Source organism: Sinocyclocheilus anshuiensis, unplaced genomic scaffold (genome assembly GCF_001515605.1).
Source record: "Sinocyclocheilus anshuiensis isolate Anshui unplaced genomic scaffold, SAMN03320099.WGS_v1.1 scaffold888, whole genome shotgun sequence".
In the NCBI taxonomy this organism is placed as follows: Eukaryota; Metazoa; Chordata; class Actinopteri; order Cypriniformes; family Cyprinidae; genus Sinocyclocheilus; species Sinocyclocheilus anshuiensis.
In genome coordinates, this window is record NW_015549648.1 from 874,226 (window position 1) to 893,321 (window position 19,096).

A 19,096-nucleotide genomic window follows, 5' to 3' on the forward strand; every position below is an offset into this window, starting at 1 on the left:
TATATATATATATATATATATAAAAAAAACAGCAAGTAGCAAATAAATTTTATTGCTATTAACACAATAAAATTGTATGTTTTATTTACAGCTTAGAAATATTGTTTACAGTGCTAAAGGCATAATTATTTTTTATTATTTATTAATGTAATATTATTATTATTATTATTATTATTCACTAAAGGCAAATGACTTATATACAATAAATAAACTGTAATAATGAAACTTAAAATATCATCTTCCATTCACTTTTCAAAAAAAAAAAAAGATAATTAAACAAAATATATACTTCAAGAGAATGTTATTTGTGCTTTTGTTGTGCTTATGTTTTGCTGTGACTTACTTGAGGAATTTATTCTATATCACATGTCTATGTTTCCATCAGGGTGATCAAGGACAAGCTGGCCCACCTGGACCTCCAGGCCCTCCTGGAGCACCCGGTGCAAGAGGGCCCCCAGGAAACACAGGGAAGGACGGTCCCCGCGGCCCACCGGGAGAATCGGTAAGACGCTCCGCTCATTTTACCTGCTTCTGTGATGCCTTAAAAAAGGGGTCATCTCATTATACACAAAAACTTTTATTTTGGATGCGATGAATCATTGCCCAGCACTACAAAAAATAAATAATAATAATGATCCTGGAAATACTGTATTACATTTTTTTTTATGAGATTCACCATTTTAGATGTATAAGAATCGACAGATTGTCAATATACACTAAAATTTGGTGTAGAATTTACTTTGAAATGATCTTTACTTAGAAATTGCTGATAGATTTTATGCTATTAACACAATAAAATTGTATGTTTTATTTACAGCTTAGAAATATTGTTTACAGTGCTAAAGGCATAATTATTTTTTATTATTTATTAATGTAATATTATTATTATTATTATTATTATTCACTAAAGGCAAATGACTTATATACAATAAATAAACTGTAATAATGAAACTTAAAATATCATCTTCCATTCACTTTTCAAAAAAAAAAAAAGATAATTAAACAAAATATATACTTCAAGAGAATGTTATTTGTGCTTTTGTTGTGCTTATGTTTTGCTGTGACTTACTTGAGGAATTTATTCTATATCACATGTCTATGTTTCCATCAGGGTGATCAAGGACAAGCTGGCCCACCTGGACCTCCAGGCCCTCCTGGAGCACCCGGTGCAAGAGGGCCCCCAGGAAACACAGGGAAGGACGGTCCCCGCGGCCCACCGGGAGAATCGGTAAGACGCTCCGCTCATTTTACCTGCTTCTGTGATGCCTTAAAAAAGGGGTCATCTCATGAAAATTGTACAGGCTACAACAGGATTATTTGAATCTTATTTGAATGCTCAAATATAACAACTCAAATCACAGAACAGACTATATCAGATCCAGTCAAGGCAAATAAATGTTTGCATAACCTCTGAAAGATATTGACAGATCTTACTCTCTTAATTGAAAATCAGTTTCATAAATCATATGTGCATTTTCATAAATGATAAGTGCATTCACAGTGGCCTGAAACAAAGGTGTAGAAACATGGTGTAGAAAAAATTTGCAAATAATTACAGAGAAACAGTGAGTAACAATGTAAAAAGTTGAAGTAGAAAGACTGAAATAGTATTTTCTTGTAAAATGTCCTCCAATAATCTTTGTTTTATTCAACCCCTTGAAAAAATAATTTTACAGTGGATTTGGACACTTAAGCCATACTTAAACTTAACTGAAATAAAACTACACATCAAGACTAAAAAAGTGTACAGCAAAACTAAAAAAGTTCATTTAATTAAACAAATGATATTTTGCTGAACCCCAAATCTCAAAAGCATAATGGAAACTTTTCTAAATGTCCATCACAACTTAACAATAAACACTAAAAAGTCTTTCTCTTTACTGAAAAACATACAAAATTACACTTAATTTTAATATTTATTCTCTGAGTGCAGTCCCATGCAAAGCATACCGGGAACTACAAATCTACTGCCCAGTTTGTTACTGTTTGTCAACAAAACTGACTCATGATTCATATAGTCTCAACAAAAAAATCATTACGTCGCAGCTTAAACATAATGAAATGAAGACATGATGAAAATAAGCCGTGACAAATGTTCAAGAAGTGTGTTTGTTCAGCTCATTGTAACAGAGTCATTTTAAAAAGTTAAATATGTTAACAAATGTAGTGTGTGTGTGTGCGTGCGCGATTTAAAAAAAAAAGCATACACAGAGTAAGCAAATGGTGTAGGGCACCAACTAACACCACAAACTGATTTTTTTATTTTTTTTACCTAGGGGGCCCTAATTGTACAATTGGATTTATCTGAAGCTGTTTTTGTACTATAGCAGCATGTGGTTTACAACAGTTACAGGTTGTACTTTAAAGGTTAGGCATTAGCGTTGCTCCGCTCTGGCCTCTGTCATCTGACGGTTGTGTTTTGTTCAGCCAGAGGTGATGGAGAGAGAGAGGTTAGAGGGGAAAGGGGCAAATCCAGTTCATCATTCCCCCGGCGGGACGTTTGAAAACCACAGTCTATGCCAGTGCATTTTGGCTCACCTAAAGCTAAACCAAATATAGATTTTAAGGCTCAAGACTCATCTGGTTTGGGTAAGACACGGCCACAGTGTGTTCTTGACGAGCTCTGATGTTCCTGAACGTCCCGAAATGGATAAGATATGGCACGAATCCAGGTTCAGGAACAGTTGTCCCACCATTTCTCGCCTTAGGTCGCTTCAAATTAAGTTAATCCTTTTTAGTTTCTTATCATGAAGGCAGTTTAATTTGGACTAAAAGTGAACTGGAAATGGTTTTATTTCACTCAAACTGGGCTGGTTCTCACTGGCATACTGGTCTGTCAATTTTGTTTTGCAATACCAGGCAGAAATTATTCCTGCATAGCGGCAAGTTATGAGAGGCATTACATACTCTCTTCTGTGGAAGTCTGAAATGTCGCTCTTATTAGACTGTTAGTTTCACAAGCCAAGGTTTTGACTATCAGCAGAAAATCTGTAGCATATTATAGATTACTCTGGCCAAGAACCGTTCATTCATATATGAAGAAGCTGTCTGACTGACATTTTAAATTACCAAACTCACTTTGCTTGATTTTACACGACATTTGGGGGTTTGGCAAACATGTGGGGAATCTCATTTACTCAGGATTATCTGCATCAAACTATAGTTTAAATATATATGTGTGTATATGTGTGTGTGTAAACACAAACACACACACACACACACACACACACACGCTACCATTCAAAAGTTTGGGGTCAGTATTTTTTTCAGTGAAATTAATGCTTTTAAAATATATATATATATATATATATATATGTATAAGTAGCCAGTCTTTGGAAATTACACACACACAAAGTAAAAAAAAACAAAAAACGTAAATGCATTAAATACATTAAAGGGTTAATTCACCCAAAAAGGACAATTCTGTCATTATTTACTCACCCTCATGTCGTTTCAAACCCGTAAGACCTTCGTTCATCTTCGGAACAGGGTCAGTATTTTTTTCAGTGAAATTAATGCTTTTTACAGCAAGGATGTAATAATTTGATTAAAAGTGACAGTAAAGACATTTATAATGTTACAAAAGCTCGGACCCTCCCATAGACAGCAAGGTTACTACAACGATCAACGCACAGAAACGTATAAGGACATCAGTAAAATAGTCCATGTGACATCAGGGGTTCAACAGTATTTTTACGAAGCTACAAGCTACTTTTTATGCGCAAAGAAAACAATAATAACATAATTTATTCAGCAATTCTTCTCCCCGAGTTACCGTCTTCCGCCATTTTGGAGCTGTTCTTTTGAACTTTCTATTCATCAAAAATCCTGAAACGTATCATGGTTTCCACAAAAATACAGTTTTCAACATTGATAAAAATACGTTTTCAGCAGCAAATCAGCATATTAGAATGATTTCTGAAGGATCATGAGACATTGAAGACTGTGTAATCAGCGTTGTTTACGTTCAGCACTTTAATTTTTGGGTGAACTAACCCTTTAAATGTGACCATGTTAAGCATTTAGTCACATTTGGCAGTTCTAATATGCATATATAAACAAGGTACTTATGTATATATAAACGAGGTACCAACATCTATACTACCCACTTCAAGCACAAAGTAACACAATTGTGATATCATTTGATGAGTCTAAACACACACAGTAGGCTAAAACAGCACATGCACAAAGAGAGTCTGTGTGACTGTGCAGAAGTAGAGCTTTTCATTAGAGTCCCGTGGAAAAAAACAAAGAGACGAGATGTTCTGTTTGCACAGCTCTACTTTGTCGTCAAGCTTGTGTATAAAGAAATGTTTTATGAAAGCTGAAATCTATGAAATGCTGCACCATGTTGGTCACTGATGTTTCCCTGACATAACAACTTGCTAGCTAGTTATCTCCTGTTGTTGTGTTTTTCACTGGCAAAACCACCTTGTTAAGAAGCACAGCTCGAAGGAAGATGGGGAAAGCGAACAGTACAGTGCTTCTGATTTTCCCAAGCGCTTCCTCTGGTTTTGTTCATTTTTGACAGGGAACAGAAAATTATGTCTCTGTGTATTGTGGCTGAATACCAGCTTTGAAGTCTGCTTGACATAAAATACTACATCTGACTAGATTATGTGTATGCGTATGTGTGCCATGTCTTCATTCATTCTGTTGATAATTTAGGTACAGAATGAAGACAAGAATATCGATTACAAAATGAAAACCATTGCTTGACATCCTAAGTTTATATCATAAAACATTCACCCAGCACATCCTCCAAAAGATGCATGCAGTTATATACACTGAGTATACACTCTCTCTGTGTATGACAAAAACACTCAAAACCTCTGTAATAAAATGATAAGAAACCTATGATAACTTAGCATCAATGTGAGCAGGTGTTTGCTAATGGTGGCTAATATTTGATAGCAAACGTACAACCAAAATGAGATATATCCAGCTGCAGACCCGCACGCAGCCCCACACGTTTCAGGACACACAATCCAGGCCGGAAGTGAGGCGAACCATATATGGTTAACGGTCGCAGTTTTGTAGTGCAATTTTCTTTTGTTAGATGTAATATGAGCTATCCCAAGAATTTTGATAGGATTTACAATATTTAATAATACACAAAATACTAAAAAATTATATTAAAAAAACTATTTTATTTTTTAAATTGATATTCATTTTGATCAGTCTAGTAAACCGTAACATTTTTTTTGACTGTAGGTTATGATGAGATATTTAGGTCATGTTTGTTTTATAACAAATACTTAAAGACACAGAGAATGGACCTTTGATGTGAAGAATACTTTTTATTTTAAAATTCAAATTGAACATGGGAAAAAGTGCAACATACTAATGAAAAAAAAAATTTCAACAACCAAAAATAGAACTAAAATTAAAATTTAGAAATGTAATTGTAATATTAAAAAAAAAAAAAGCTTGAAAGTCTTATACTTTTCACTCTTCAAAAGAAGAATTCAATTTTAATCCCATTTTTTCATGGCATTCAACTAAAAAAATCTCCATGTCTTCACCTGAATGAAAAATTAAATGTGAATGGGTCTCTGCAGTCTTCCACATCTTTGATGAGATTTTGGAGGGACTTTTCCTTGTCATCCTCTTCCATTCTGAGGAAAAGAGGCTCTTCCACAGGGCCCCTGAACACATGTCTATTGGCATGTATCCATTTTACAGCCAGTTTCATGTGTTTGATTATAGTGAGCTCCTTCATTACAAAATGGCAAAGAATAATACAATTTTACTATTTAAACATTTAACTTTTGAACGAATTTTTCATCACAAAATGACACAAAACTTTACTCACCCTGCTCTCCGCCATGTTGTTACGTTTTACTAACTCCGCCCCTCACTTCCGGCCTGGATCGTGTGGTCTGGATTGTGTGTCCTGAAACGTGTGGGGCTGCGGGGCTGCAGCTGGATATTATTGACCAAAATAAGCAAAGTTGTACATCACTGCCCCCTAGTGGTTAAATGACAGACAAATCCATCTCTGCAAAAAAAAAAAAAAAATGCTGTGAAAATTAACTAGGTAATTAATAGTTTGATAACCTATCCTCTCAGCTTATAGGAAATGAAAGGAGTGACAGTTCAAACTTATCAAGTTAAATTTCTAAATAAAATAGGATACAACCACAAGTGGCATGGCTCCAGATTCACCCCAATTCACCCAAAAATGAACATTTGCCTAAAATGGACTCACTCTCAGGCCATCAGAGATGTAGATGGGTTTGTTTCTACATCAGAACAGATTTGAAGAAATGTAGAAATTACATCACTTTCTCACAAATGGATCCTCTGCAGTGAATGGGTGCCATCAGAATGAGAGTCCAAACAGCTGATAAAAACATCACAATAATGCACAAGTAATCCACACAACTCCAGTCCATCAATTAATGTCTTATGAAGAGGAAAGCTGCGTGTTTGTAAGAAACACATTCATCATTAATGCATTTTAATGCTAAACCATCACTTTTGGCCAAATCCACCAACATATTTGTTTAGAACTGTTTTATGTTTTCGCTTATAAATGGTGCTTGATCTGTGCATATCTCTCTCCTGATTCAGACAAGACAACTTTTTCTCTTGAGAATGCAACATTATGGATAGAGGACTCATATTTTACAATTAAATTATGTCTCGATGGAGCTTTGGAATGATGGAATGATGGAAATTTGACTTGACTTGATATTTAATGTGAAACTCATACCACAAACTAACCTAACAAGCCATTTAATGTTAATAATGATGCACTGCAACTGAAGGATTGGCACATGACATTTGGTTCTCCGGTCTCTTTTAAAAAAGAGCTCTGGCATCAATCAAACACTGGCGTACATCTTGAAAGTTTGGTGTATTAAAGTAACTCTTAAATACTTTCTGTCTCTCTAGGGTGCTCCTGGACAAGAAGGAATGGAGGTGAGTGGAACCAGCACTGTTTCTGATCAACATGGTCATGGTCTTCATGGCTCACATTATATTATTGTATGTTACTTTCCTCTGCAGGGACAAAGAGGTCTACCAGGAAAACCGGTAAGATTAAAACATATAAAATCTGTGTGTGTGCTCATCCTTGAGGCCAAGATGTTTCTTGTTTTTTTAGGAAAATGTCTTGCTTTCGCAATTTTCTGAAAGACTAAATTCTTTCCTCTTGGCATAAATATGAACAGCATGTTTGAGTGTTTTGCCTTTTGTGCTATAGTGCTTGCTGACTTAAACACTGACGTCTGGTTGCACTGACATCTGTATGAGGTCTTGAATTAGTTTGTGCCTGTTTCACTGGAATGACTTCTAATGTGTAATATCAGTTTGGTTTTAGTACATGTGTGAGACTAAGATGAGAAACATACTGTATGCGAGTATGTTCTAGCCGTGTTGTTGCAGCCGCATGGACCTGTTGTACAAAAAGTCCGCATGAAATGGTGTTCGCAACCATTTTTAATTCTGTAATGTGATTTTATTTCTAAGTGAAACAGGATATAAGAAACATGTAGGGCTAGACTATATTTTTTATCTGTGAAAATTGAAAAGTGCTATTTGTATGTGACTGGAGGGGGTTTTGGTGATGTCCACCAAAAAGGAAAATGTTTCCTTGAAGAAGAAAGCTTTTACATTGAAAAATGACCAAGACCAGAATTTAAATTTTTTTAAATTTTTAATCATTTGCAATTATGTATTGTTCACAATAAGACCATCAACATTAAGAAAGACCAAATTAAAAAAAAACTTTCTTTCTTGGTTGTCTAAATACATCTTACTGATCTTATTGTAAACGATTCATGTGTGCATATGTTTCTTTTTTTTATATATAATTATTTACCTTTAAGCCCATCATTTTAAATCAAAATGTCATAACTTAATCTTCTGGTGAGTGCCAGGGTTGTAATTGTTAACTAAAACTAAAACTAAAAGAAAACATTCATTACTTAAACTAAACTACATAAAATTAACATTATATTTTATTTTATTTTATTTTATTTTAACTAGTTGCCAATGCACCATTTTTAATGTTTGTTTAGTTAAGTTGATGTATTAAAATAATTAATATAACCAGCAATAAATTAAAACAAAATAATAATAATAAATACAAAAAACGATATAAAATGTTCAACAAAATGACTAAAACTTTTACTAAAATAAAAATGAAAACAGAAAAAATGTAATATAAAATAACATCTAATTTAAAATATTAACAAAAATTATAATCGTATAAAAGTGCAAGCTCACATTCAGGTCTGCCTCCATCCAATCAACAACTGATGGACGGATCCAATATCACAATATGGAAGAACAAATCTGTTGCTTTTTCCACGTTTTAGTGTTGAATGCCTTTAAATGCCTGTAAACTGGATGTTTAACTGTTTTACAGGGTGAAGTTGGTGATCAGGGTTACCCAGGACCACAGGGACCCCCAGGGCCAAAGGTCAGAGGTCATTCTTCCTCTGGTTTTGACACCAGAATATCGAAAAACCCACCATTATGATCCAAAAACATACTATCCTTTTCCTTCATTTTGGTATTTAAACAAGAGACATCAAGCAATATTATTTTTTACCTGTTCATTTTCTGTGTATTTATCTTCTGTTTTGCACTCTTTAGTCTCATAGGTTCAATTTCATGCAATCTTCTTAGCATATTTTTTGGATTTGATCATGTGCTTGATTTCACCATAGCCTCTGACCATTACTTAATCATTAGCAGCGTAATAAGAATGATTTCATAGAGTAATGGGCTTCATATGGATCTGACTGCTCTGTCCAAGCATACTCTGCTGCAGTATTTCTCTCTGCGATCTGTTCTGTATTAATGTAAATGCTCTGTATACGTTTGGCAGGGTGAGCAGGGAGAGCCAGGTCCTCAGGGTGACCGAGGAACCGATGGTCTGCCAGGCTTGAAGGTGAGCGCTGGGTGAAGCTCTTTCTGTTATATATATATATATATATATATATATATATACAGTGATTCCTACAAAAGACAAGACTTATAGTAAATGGGAAACATCAGTGTGCTTGACTGTATTGGTTTGATTTGGGCTTTGTATTTCTCAGGGAGATGTTGGAGAACAAGGGCCCCAGGGTGAACCGGTGAGGAACAATGCATCATACGTTTATTCAAAGTGTGCTCATTCAATTTTATGCTGACCATTGTTTTTGACTTTCATAACTTGAATGTGAGGCTTCCAGTGTCATTTGCTTTCAGTTATTTTAGCTGTACACAAAGAGTCTGTTATGCTGCTTAAAATTTAAATTTATTGTCATAATCGTAAATATGCACTGGTTTGTAGCACAAATAGCTTTCCAGTGTTTTAAAAAATTATTTAAAAAAAAATTATATTGCACCTAATTTGCGTTTAAAAATACTATAGTATTGTACACTTAGGATACAATGTATAAAAATTGAGTGTACCTTTAAAAACATAAATTGAGAAATGAACAAGCAACTGCAACAAAAGTCCATTTTGCTAGCAATGCCAAGATCATAGGTTTAATTCTCAGGTAATACATGAACTGATATAATGTATATCTTGATTGCAATGTATGTTGCTTTGGATGAAACAAAAGCAGAGAAGCACCTCTTCACATCTGAGAATACTTACATATGTGTGATCAGTTGTGTAACAGTTGTTTTGATCGCGGCAGGGCCGCCCTGGTGAAAAAGGCACATCAGGATCCGGTGATATCATTGACTTCAATGGCAAACTCTTAGATGCCTTTCAGGTGAGCCGTGATTTTGTTGATGGTAATTGCTAGAAAAACTTCCTAACGACTGTTATTTTTGCCAGTCGGTCATCTGGATTCATGTAAACGAGATGTTACTGGTTAGACTTCTTGTAATGCAATTATGTAAACAACAGATGACTATAAATTCATGGTTATATTAAAACCAAATGCCATAATATGATCTGAAATTGCAGTCAGACTTGATTTTTTTGTCTTCTGGCAGGCCATCAAAACCATCAGTGTCTCGGTAACTGTACTGTAGCACGACTTGCCATTTTTGGTTATTTCAGTTGAATGTGCAGCCTAATTATCCTTAACAAATACTCACTGTGTGTGCTTGTGAATTTAAAACAATTCATTATTATGTCAGCATATCATGCTAATTCAAAATAGATAATTCAAGATACATTTTCAATAATTCAATATAAATATTATAATCAAAGCTGGTAGCATGCATGCAACATTATGTTGTAAAATGGTGTGAAGCAAACATCGCTGACTAAATTAAATGTAAAAAATAATTAAAATAAGAATGCTTTGAAACATATTCTTTATGTAACGTACCAAGACATATTTTATAAAATTAGATGTCGTTAGTTGCAAATGTTGTTGTTCTTGTATTGAGAATGTGGATCTGGATTGTTTAATGAATGCTTCTTGCGGTTACATGTTTACATGTTCTAGACGATGCCATTCTTTGAAATTCTGTGTTTTGTCACATTGCAATTGAGAAATAGGAGGAAAAATTAGGAATTTGATCGTTTTGGACATTTGCAAGGCTTTGTGGTCATCTCTATCAACAGTATAATCAGTCTGAAATGTTTATCGAACCACAAAGCGTGACAGATAAATTGAATATGGTGACAAGGAAATGCAAAAATGTCGGCCGTAATTATGGTTTGTATCAGTCTAAAGAACAGCAATATTTCCTTCAAAGAATGCCATCAACATTGTGAAGTATCATTCAGGATGTTGTTTTCATACTCCACAAGATTTCACATGAAGAATTATATTGGAACAACATTTCCTGTTTTATAGCAGTCGTAAAATGAGGTCTATCAGAGGTTTGTGGTTCTCAAAATGCAAAGTGGTTTTGCAAAAAGACCATTTTATAAGCTTTAATTATGTCTGTTCCGCTTGCTTAACTAACAGGGACCACCTGGCCCTCCTGGACCCCCGGGACCACCCGGAAAAGAAGGTTCAAAGGTGAATATCGAAATCTGCTGAACTCCTAATGAGTGGCTCAGAGTGTGTTGTTTCCATGATTTTTGTATTTAAAGCCACACAAAGCTTGTACTAGAACTAAATGATCTAATTCATATCAATTCTGAACTTCTGTGTGTTTCATTCATCCAAACAGGGTGAACTTGGCTTGCCTGGCCCTGCTGGGGTTGATGGCGAAACGGTGATAATTGGTTCAACTCATTTACAAGAATATCAGTTGTTTTATTTTTATTTTATAGAAATATACAAAGTTTTGCAAGGACAAGCACCTACTGTATATAGAACCTACAGCATATGAGCTATTCTGATGTTCATGCAGATGAGTTGCTAATCGATATTTGGATTGTTTTGATCATCAGGGTGAAAAGGGAGACACTGGGGAGCCTGGTGAACCTGGAGACAGGGGGGAGAAAGGAGAAATGGGCCTCTCTGGTCCCTCTGTAAGTATTCAAAGTGATAAATCTTCTAAATCCAATTTATTTGTTGTCATATTATCATTTATAATATTAATCAAATGTGTTATAGGGAATTGATGGGCAGAAAGGAGAGAAAGGAGAGTCTATACTAGAAGACAATCTGGTCAGTACAATTGCACCCACATTTTTTGATTTATTTATTAATATTCTAGTATTAAGAATACAGTTATCTTTAGCTGTGGTTTTATGACTGTCTACAGGTTCAGATGATTTCACAGCCTGGACCACCAGGGCCTCCAGGTCCACCAGGACCACCTGGATACATGGTGAGGCTCATCTTAGATATGCATGATATTATGCTTTCAGTTAATTTGATAACTTAACATTGACCATAAATTCTCCCTTCTTTTTTGCCATTTATCTGCAAGATCTTGACTTTTAAGAGTGATATCATAACATCATTCAAAGATTATGACAGATATTATTTGTGTTTTAGGGTCATCGTGGCTTGTCAGGCCCCAAAGTAGGTATTTCATTTCATTTCATTTTATTTTATTTAATTTTATTTTTATTATTCAGACTTTAAACAAAGTCTATTCATTTAGTGATTTATCCTAAATTTAGTGATTTATCAAACTTTTTGTCTTGATATGAAACACGTCATCATAAAGCTAACTTAACTACTTTTTATTATTACTTCCTAATAAATGAAGATATCCAGTAAAATCATACTTCATGCACTGTATCAGTCTAACGCTGTATTGAATCTCTCATAGGGTGATCCAGGGGAGAGTATTAAAGGAGAGAAGGGAGAAACTGGTGCTGCAGGAATACAAGTGAGACCACATCTAATCCCATAATGCACTAGTCCAGGATTTAAAAACAAAAGCAATATTCACAAACACGAAACATGACTGGCCTGTGGATGTTGTGATTATGGTGTTATCCATACTCATAACATCTGTAAGCCATAACCATACCATATCCAATGTTTTATACCTATTATTATGTTTTATAGGGCCTTCATGGTCCTCAAGGGCCCCCAGGAGCAACAGGATTAGTTGGTCTTCCCGGCACAAAGGGTGAAAAGGTAAATCAAATCATAAATTCAACTAATTGCTATTTTTAATGACAATTAAGTTTGAGCAGATGTATTTGTGGGGTTTATTTCATTCTTTTTATCTCTCTTTCATTATTTCAGTATTCTCTTTTTAACCCCTCTGTGGTGCTTTATGAATGAATTTTGATTTGATTTGATAAATGTCAGAAATAATGCCTAAACCTAACTGTAAAATAATATTACATTAGTACTTTCCAGATAATCCACACATAAAATATAAATGTAGCTAAAAGTATTTTTGTTATCTTTCACAGGGAAAACAAGGGGAACCTGGATTAGATGTAAGCAGCATTTATTTATTCATTCATTCATTCTTACTGTACATACATTGATCTTTTGTTTTTCAATGGAAGTTTTCCAGCGTAATTTTGATTTTAATTTACTGTAGGGTTTTCCTGGCATTAAGGGAGACAGGGGTGACCGTGGAGAGAAAGGAGAATGGGTACTGTATGATATTTACCTCAGATAATCAATGAAGCTTTCATACATGTTCAAAAAACAGTCATTTATTTGTTTTTCTGACTGTACATAGTCCTTTACTTAAAACGATCTTGTGGATCCTCCTGTTCACAGGGAGATCGTGGACCTGTTGGAAAGAGAGGGCTCAAGGGAAAGAAAGGCGAACAGGGGCCGCCGGGTCTGGACCAGCCCTGTCCCGTGGTGCGTGTTATAGCTACTTTTCATGTTTATATGTGGTGATATGTTACAGATTCATGCTGCTGAAAATCCGGTGAAAAAACATACCGGGTAATTCTGTCAGGAACAACAAAGTGTGCTCATCTGGGAACACCGATATTTCACAGACATCTTTTTCCCTTTTCCACGTTTCCTCACCTTTCTTCTGTATGTTTCTATAGACTGATGTTCTGCTTCAGTTTCTCTTTGATTGGACTCTCTAGCGTGAGTGTGTGTGTCTTGTTTGTTTTTAGTCATTATGGCAGTGTATATTGTATATATGTGCTCTCGCTGACAGGGAGCTGATGGATGTAAAAAAGAGGCAGTGGAAACGGGGCAGCCGGCCCCTGAGGCCCCCTGCCCACTGGTACAGTATATCTGCCTGCTTCTCTCTCTGCTCTGTTTATACCTGCAGATTTCTGACACTTCCTGCTTTCGCTTTTAACTACTTCTTTTAAACTATCCTATGTCTGCCATATACATACTGGTACATTACCGTTCAAATGTTTGGGGCCAGTAAGATTGATTTATTTGAAAGAAATTAATACTTTTATTCAGCAAGGATCAAAAGTGGCTGCACAAATTATAACACGTTATTTTTCAAATAATTGCTCTTTTGAACTTTATATTCATCAAAGAATCATGAATCTGTTTTGAACTTTATATTTATTTTAAGAATCAGAGCAACTATTTTCAACTTTAATAATAAGAAGACATTTTCTTGAGGAGCAAATCAGCATATTAGAATGATTTCTAAAGGATCATGTGAGACTGAAGAATGGAGTAATGATGCTGAAAATACAGCTTTGAATCACAGGAATAAATTACATTCAAAAAAATTTTTATTTTACATTGTAATGATATTTGACAATATTACTGTTTTTAGCCTTGGTGAGCAAAAAGACTTCTTTCAAAACATTAGAAAATCTTACGACCCAAACATTTAAATGGTAGTATATATACAACACAATAGAGATTACAATTAGAGATCATTCATGTTTATTCAAGGTTTATAAAACCGAAACTGATGCATTAAATATTAACTAAGATCGACGAGAAACATTGTAACTTGTCACGCAAAATCTCATTCATATTTTATTAGTGTTACTCCATAACACGGTATTACTGTGATGAGTTTTGCAAGCATGTATTTTTTTATATTTTTTTTGTGGTGTTGTGATCCTTTGTGGAGTTTAAGTTTATTTATTTTTATTTTTTTTTAAATATATAGTATTATTAGGATTTTGTGTGCAGTGTATGCTTACAGACAATTGTGAAAATTAAAATTGATAATTTTTAAAACCATTTTAACACATGAATTTGTTAATTAAAATTGCAATACAGTTGAAACGGATTCTTTGCTCTTACACCCATTTTTTTTCTTACATTCAAGGGTCCTGATGGACTTCCAATAGCAGGTTGCTGGCACAAGGTCAGTAAAAAAAAGCATTTATGATACTTGAATATTCCATAACCATGTCTGTACAGTTCATGTGTGTGACTTTAACATTAACAACTGCCTATTTAAATGAATCGACTGCAGTGTGCATCAGTACACATGCCACATAGCTGTTTTATGTTGCAGTTTTGGATTTTTATTTTGGATTTGGCTTTGCTCATCACTAATATCATTTGTTTGTTGTTTTTTTGCAGTGATGTGTAACCTGAGGCATGTCGTCTGTACATATTGATGTGATATATATTGCAATTTCATACAGCTTTTTTCACTTTTTAAATATTTTTACATTTTATAAAGACAAGAGACTTCAATTAACATTCATCAGTGTTATTTTTTCAACCTTTTTTATCAGAAATTGTGGACCAAATAGTGGACACTGCTTTTTTTGGTGTCCATATGGGTTATTGAATTCTTGAATGAAATCTTTTTTTTTTTTTTTTTTAATTCCTGGAGCATAAAATGTCAGTATTGTTCACCGTAAGATGCCTGTAATGTGCCCGGGGAATGTTGCATGGGCATGCTGGACCGACCCGCTCAACTGGTGCCAATACAAGAATTTTGCATCATATCCCCTTTTATTTTCAAAGGAACAGGGAATGCTTCAGAAACTCAAGAGGAAACATCTCTCCCAGCCTTGATTGTCTTCAAGACCCCGAGGAGTTTAAATGACTTTACAGTCCCTCAAGTGACGGCATCTCAATAATATTGGTTAATATTGACTGTCCTCAGTATGCAGGTCGAATGAGGGTGCAGACAGCCCTCGCTATGGTCAATATTTTTCATGGAGGAACATAGTTGAGCTCTTGGAGATGATAAGAGATCAAGGATTGGCCTCATGGATGCAGTTGCTCCACAAGACAGCAACAGCAGCCTGATATCTTTGGCATCGGAGATGATACTGAACAGATCCTTATTTTGAGAATATCAATGAACAGTAATTTATAATGATTTATTTCTTGTGTTACTGTTTTATGCTTGTTTTTTTGTAGTTTTTAACCCGCAAGCAAAAGCACAAAGCATCTGGAATTGACGCCCAAAGACTAACTTTGGATGGCGAGCATTTACTTATTAATGCATAAATCATTGATAACAAAATAAACACTACATCTGTTTTAAATTAGCGCAGCATATAGTGAGTGAGAATAGAATGTTATATCGTACCTGTTTATTTACTACTGCATCTACATGTTGGTCACATTTGTTGTGATACTTCGAGATAGAGTATATGTTGACTGTGACTACCTGCCGTTGTTTTTAACATCACAATCCTTGATACGTATTCCATATTATTGTTCATAGTAATTTATGATATATATACTGAAGTGCTTTTTGAAGATGGCCAAAACTGGAGGTGTTTTCATAGCCTCAGTTCAGCCATTATGAGGACTCAAGTTTAAGGCTGTTTTTATGTTTGACAAAGTATTGCTCTATTATCTTTCATGGCATGAAAGCATAGAAAACATTAGAGATTCCATTTTATCGGTCTCATTTTCGTTCTTTGGCTTTCCAAGATTTAACACAGAGAAAAAACATCCAGAAGAGATGTTTTTTTAAGGCATTTTAGCATGTTCAGTATACATTTCCATGATGGTGTACCCTCTTTCAGGGATTTAAAACCATTCTACATAAGCTTTTCTGAAATATTTATTGTTCGTATTAAATAACTGGTGGTCAGATCATGTAAAAGTTCTTATAATGCATATATGTTACAGATAATGCATTTGAATTTTTATAAGCCTGTCTTTGGTGTTAAATGGCTGACAAAATGTTGCTATGTTACTATGTTGTGATTTACATAACTGTAAAAAAAAAAATTTGATTGACCAACAGCATTATAGCACCGTTTTAGAAACAAAACAGAATGGGAGGACATTTTCGGAACATTTTATTGCTTAACTTTTTGTTTTTCCTTTGAATTTCTTTACAGGTGTTTTTTTTTTCCAAACACAAATAATGTTTGATTTTGAAGATACAGAAAGATGATTTTGAAGATATTTTGCTGCTGAAACAGTATTTGTATTTAATAGTTGAAATGGGGTAAGGAAAACAGCCTTACCGACTGCCTGACAGCCATTACATGCATTGGTTTGCTTTCAAAGATGTTTTATAAAATAGAAATTAAAGTTTGTTACTAGTAAATTAGTAAAAACTCTTTCCTTTGACCTTGGTCATGGTCAAAAAGTGTGTGGTGTTTCAAAAGTTCTCCACAATCCACTGTAAACTCACATTCAGACTGTTTCTCTGACACTTTTCATGGTCAAATCAATTCCTAATGGATGAAATCAAATCCTGCACTTTTTCATCATTGCATGAATATTCTGTTTCACTTGGAAACTGTCACAGTGCGCAAGTAATGAGTAAGAGTGCAGTTTTCTGTTGACTTTAAATGCCAAGGTAATTAAACAGGTTATGACATAAGATTTTTTGAGGTTTTGACATATAAAAATGTTTGTAACATTTAAACATCCTGCAGGTTTCATAACTTAAAATATCTTCCTCGTTATAAATAAAGCATTTATTAAAGCTCCAAAAATGGCTCGTTTAGATATTGTGGGATCTGTGACGTCATATGGACAAATATATTTGCATATGATCATCCATTATAAGCCCCACCTACGTGTGTTCACCAGATGCAAATTAAGCAAATCTAACCAATTATAATCACTGGCGCTGTATATTGGATATGGTGTACACTGTGCATTAATTTTCTGACATACTCCACGCGCTTGAGTCTGCTGACAGCAGAACAACTTGGTGGATTATATGTTTATTCTGAGCATTTGACTAAATGATGTTTTATTAACAAAGTTCGGGAGGAGTGCGTCAGATACTTAGCCTAATTAACACAAGTGGAGCGCACTCAAGTTAATCAACACCAATAGGTATAAATACTGCTGACTTACCTCTATCCATTGATGGTTTATCAGCATCCCTCCACCGCCCCATCTCCTCACTTCGAGTTCTTACTACACCTATACGGTGTACTTCAGTACTTCAGCTAATTATATGTTAAGTGTGAACTCGTGAAAGATTGTTTTGTGAACAAAGCACAGTGTAATGGAGAGTTCGTAAAGAAACTCTTGTTGAAAGATAAAGCAGCCAACTGTATTGGATCTGACATCAGCTGCATCGCAAACCGTAAGTAAAGAGTTTCATAATGCTTTGTTTGTAAATGACGGTTTTATATGGATAGAATGTTTTTAAAACATGCACTGGCGTGCTATAGCAAGGGGGTGTTGATATTATTTTCTATGCAATGATGTTAGCCAATCATAACAGTGGTAGTTTACAGTCAAGCCTTAAAGGAACCACCCCTTAAAAATGGATCATAAGGATCAAAATGAGGGTTGGAAATTTAGTACATCAGTGACAAAAGTCTTTGAAAAAACAAAGGGCAGGTTGCTGGTCTGGAACCTTCAGGTGTGTGTTAACACAATGCTAAAGAGGAAAGACATCAGCAATGATCTTATAGTAGCAATTGTTGATGCCTTCAATCTGGGAAGGGAAATACGGCTATTTTCCAACAATCTGAAGTCCATCATTTCACAGTGAGGAAGATTATTCACATGTGGAAGACATTGAATCTTCCCAGGAGTGGACATCCCAGGAAAATTTACCCCATGGTCAGACTTTACAATACTCCGTATAATAGATAGTATACAATAGAAATGGCAGACAACCCAACAACTATACCTCAAACTCTACAAGACTCAGTTAACATGTTAAATGATAAAGTTTGTGACAGTACAATTAGGAAAAGACCAGAAAGTATGGTATGTTAGGAAGAGGTGCCAGAAGAAACAAACATCTCATACTAAAATTCACACATGCTGGTGGAGGGCTATTCTAGAGTCAACTCTGAGCCCATCCATCCCGACAGCTAAAGCTTAGCCAAATGTTCAGCAGGACAATGATCCCAAACACACCAGCAAATCTACAACAGAACGGTTGAAAAAGAAAATAATCTAAGTGTTGCAATAGCCCAGTCAAAGTCCAGACCTCATCCTGACTGAAATGCTGTGGTGAGAGCTGTGCATAAACAAATGCCCACAAACCTCAACCAACTGGAGCACCGTTTTAAAGAAGAGTGGGCCAAGAACGATGTTAGAGACTGATAAAGTCATACAGAAAATGATTACTTCATGTTGTTGCTGCTAAAAAGATCTAATATGTCCTGCCAAGAACCAGAAGATTTTTTATAATAAATACAGCTCATGAAAGTAAAAAATCCAGTATTCAGGTCATTCAGTGACCATCCCTACAGTATAAATTCTGGGTATCTCTTGTTCTTTGAAACCACAATAATGGGGAAGACTGCTGATTTGGCAATGGTCCAGAAGACAATCATTGACACCCTCCACAAAGAGGGTAAGTCACAGAAGGTCATTACTGAAAGGGGTGGCTGTTCACAGAGTGCTGTATCAAAGCATATTAAATGCAAAGTTGACTGGAAGGAAGAAATTGGGTAGGAAAA

General features: G+C 35.0%; 1 protein-coding gene across 1 annotated transcript in view; it reads left to right on the forward strand.

Moving 5' to 3' along the window:
• LOC107660183 (collagen alpha-1(XXIII) chain-like) overlaps nucleotides 1-16,538 on the forward strand; it is a 142,852-nt gene extending 126,314 nt beyond the window's left edge. The window contains exons 11-32 of the mRNA XM_016449433.1: nucleotides 386-502; nucleotides 6,901-6,927; nucleotides 7,015-7,041; nucleotides 8,378-8,431; nucleotides 8,843-8,905; nucleotides 9,057-9,092; nucleotides 9,648-9,725; nucleotides 9,952-9,975; nucleotides 10,881-10,934; nucleotides 11,089-11,133; nucleotides 11,312-11,392; nucleotides 11,478-11,531; nucleotides 11,629-11,694; nucleotides 11,865-11,891; nucleotides 12,145-12,204; nucleotides 12,387-12,458; nucleotides 12,743-12,769; nucleotides 12,877-12,930; nucleotides 13,062-13,148; nucleotides 13,462-13,530; nucleotides 14,557-14,595; nucleotides 15,210-16,538. Of these exons, the coding sequence (XP_016304919.1) occupies nucleotides 386-502; nucleotides 6,901-6,927; nucleotides 7,015-7,041; nucleotides 8,378-8,431; nucleotides 8,843-8,905; nucleotides 9,057-9,092; nucleotides 9,648-9,725; nucleotides 9,952-9,975; nucleotides 10,881-10,934; nucleotides 11,089-11,133; nucleotides 11,312-11,392; nucleotides 11,478-11,531; nucleotides 11,629-11,694; nucleotides 11,865-11,891; nucleotides 12,145-12,204; nucleotides 12,387-12,458; nucleotides 12,743-12,769; nucleotides 12,877-12,930; nucleotides 13,062-13,148; nucleotides 13,462-13,530; nucleotides 14,557-14,595; nucleotides 15,210-15,260 (1,212 nt within the window). The 3' untranslated portion in view covers nucleotides 15,261-16,538. The remainder of the gene's footprint in view (nucleotides 1-385; nucleotides 503-6,900; nucleotides 6,928-7,014; nucleotides 7,042-8,377; nucleotides 8,432-8,842; nucleotides 8,906-9,056; nucleotides 9,093-9,647; nucleotides 9,726-9,951; nucleotides 9,976-10,880; nucleotides 10,935-11,088; nucleotides 11,134-11,311; nucleotides 11,393-11,477; nucleotides 11,532-11,628; nucleotides 11,695-11,864; nucleotides 11,892-12,144; nucleotides 12,205-12,386; nucleotides 12,459-12,742; nucleotides 12,770-12,876; nucleotides 12,931-13,061; nucleotides 13,149-13,461; nucleotides 13,531-14,556; nucleotides 14,596-15,209) is intronic.
• Nucleotides 16,539-19,096: the final 2,558 nt, after the last annotated feature.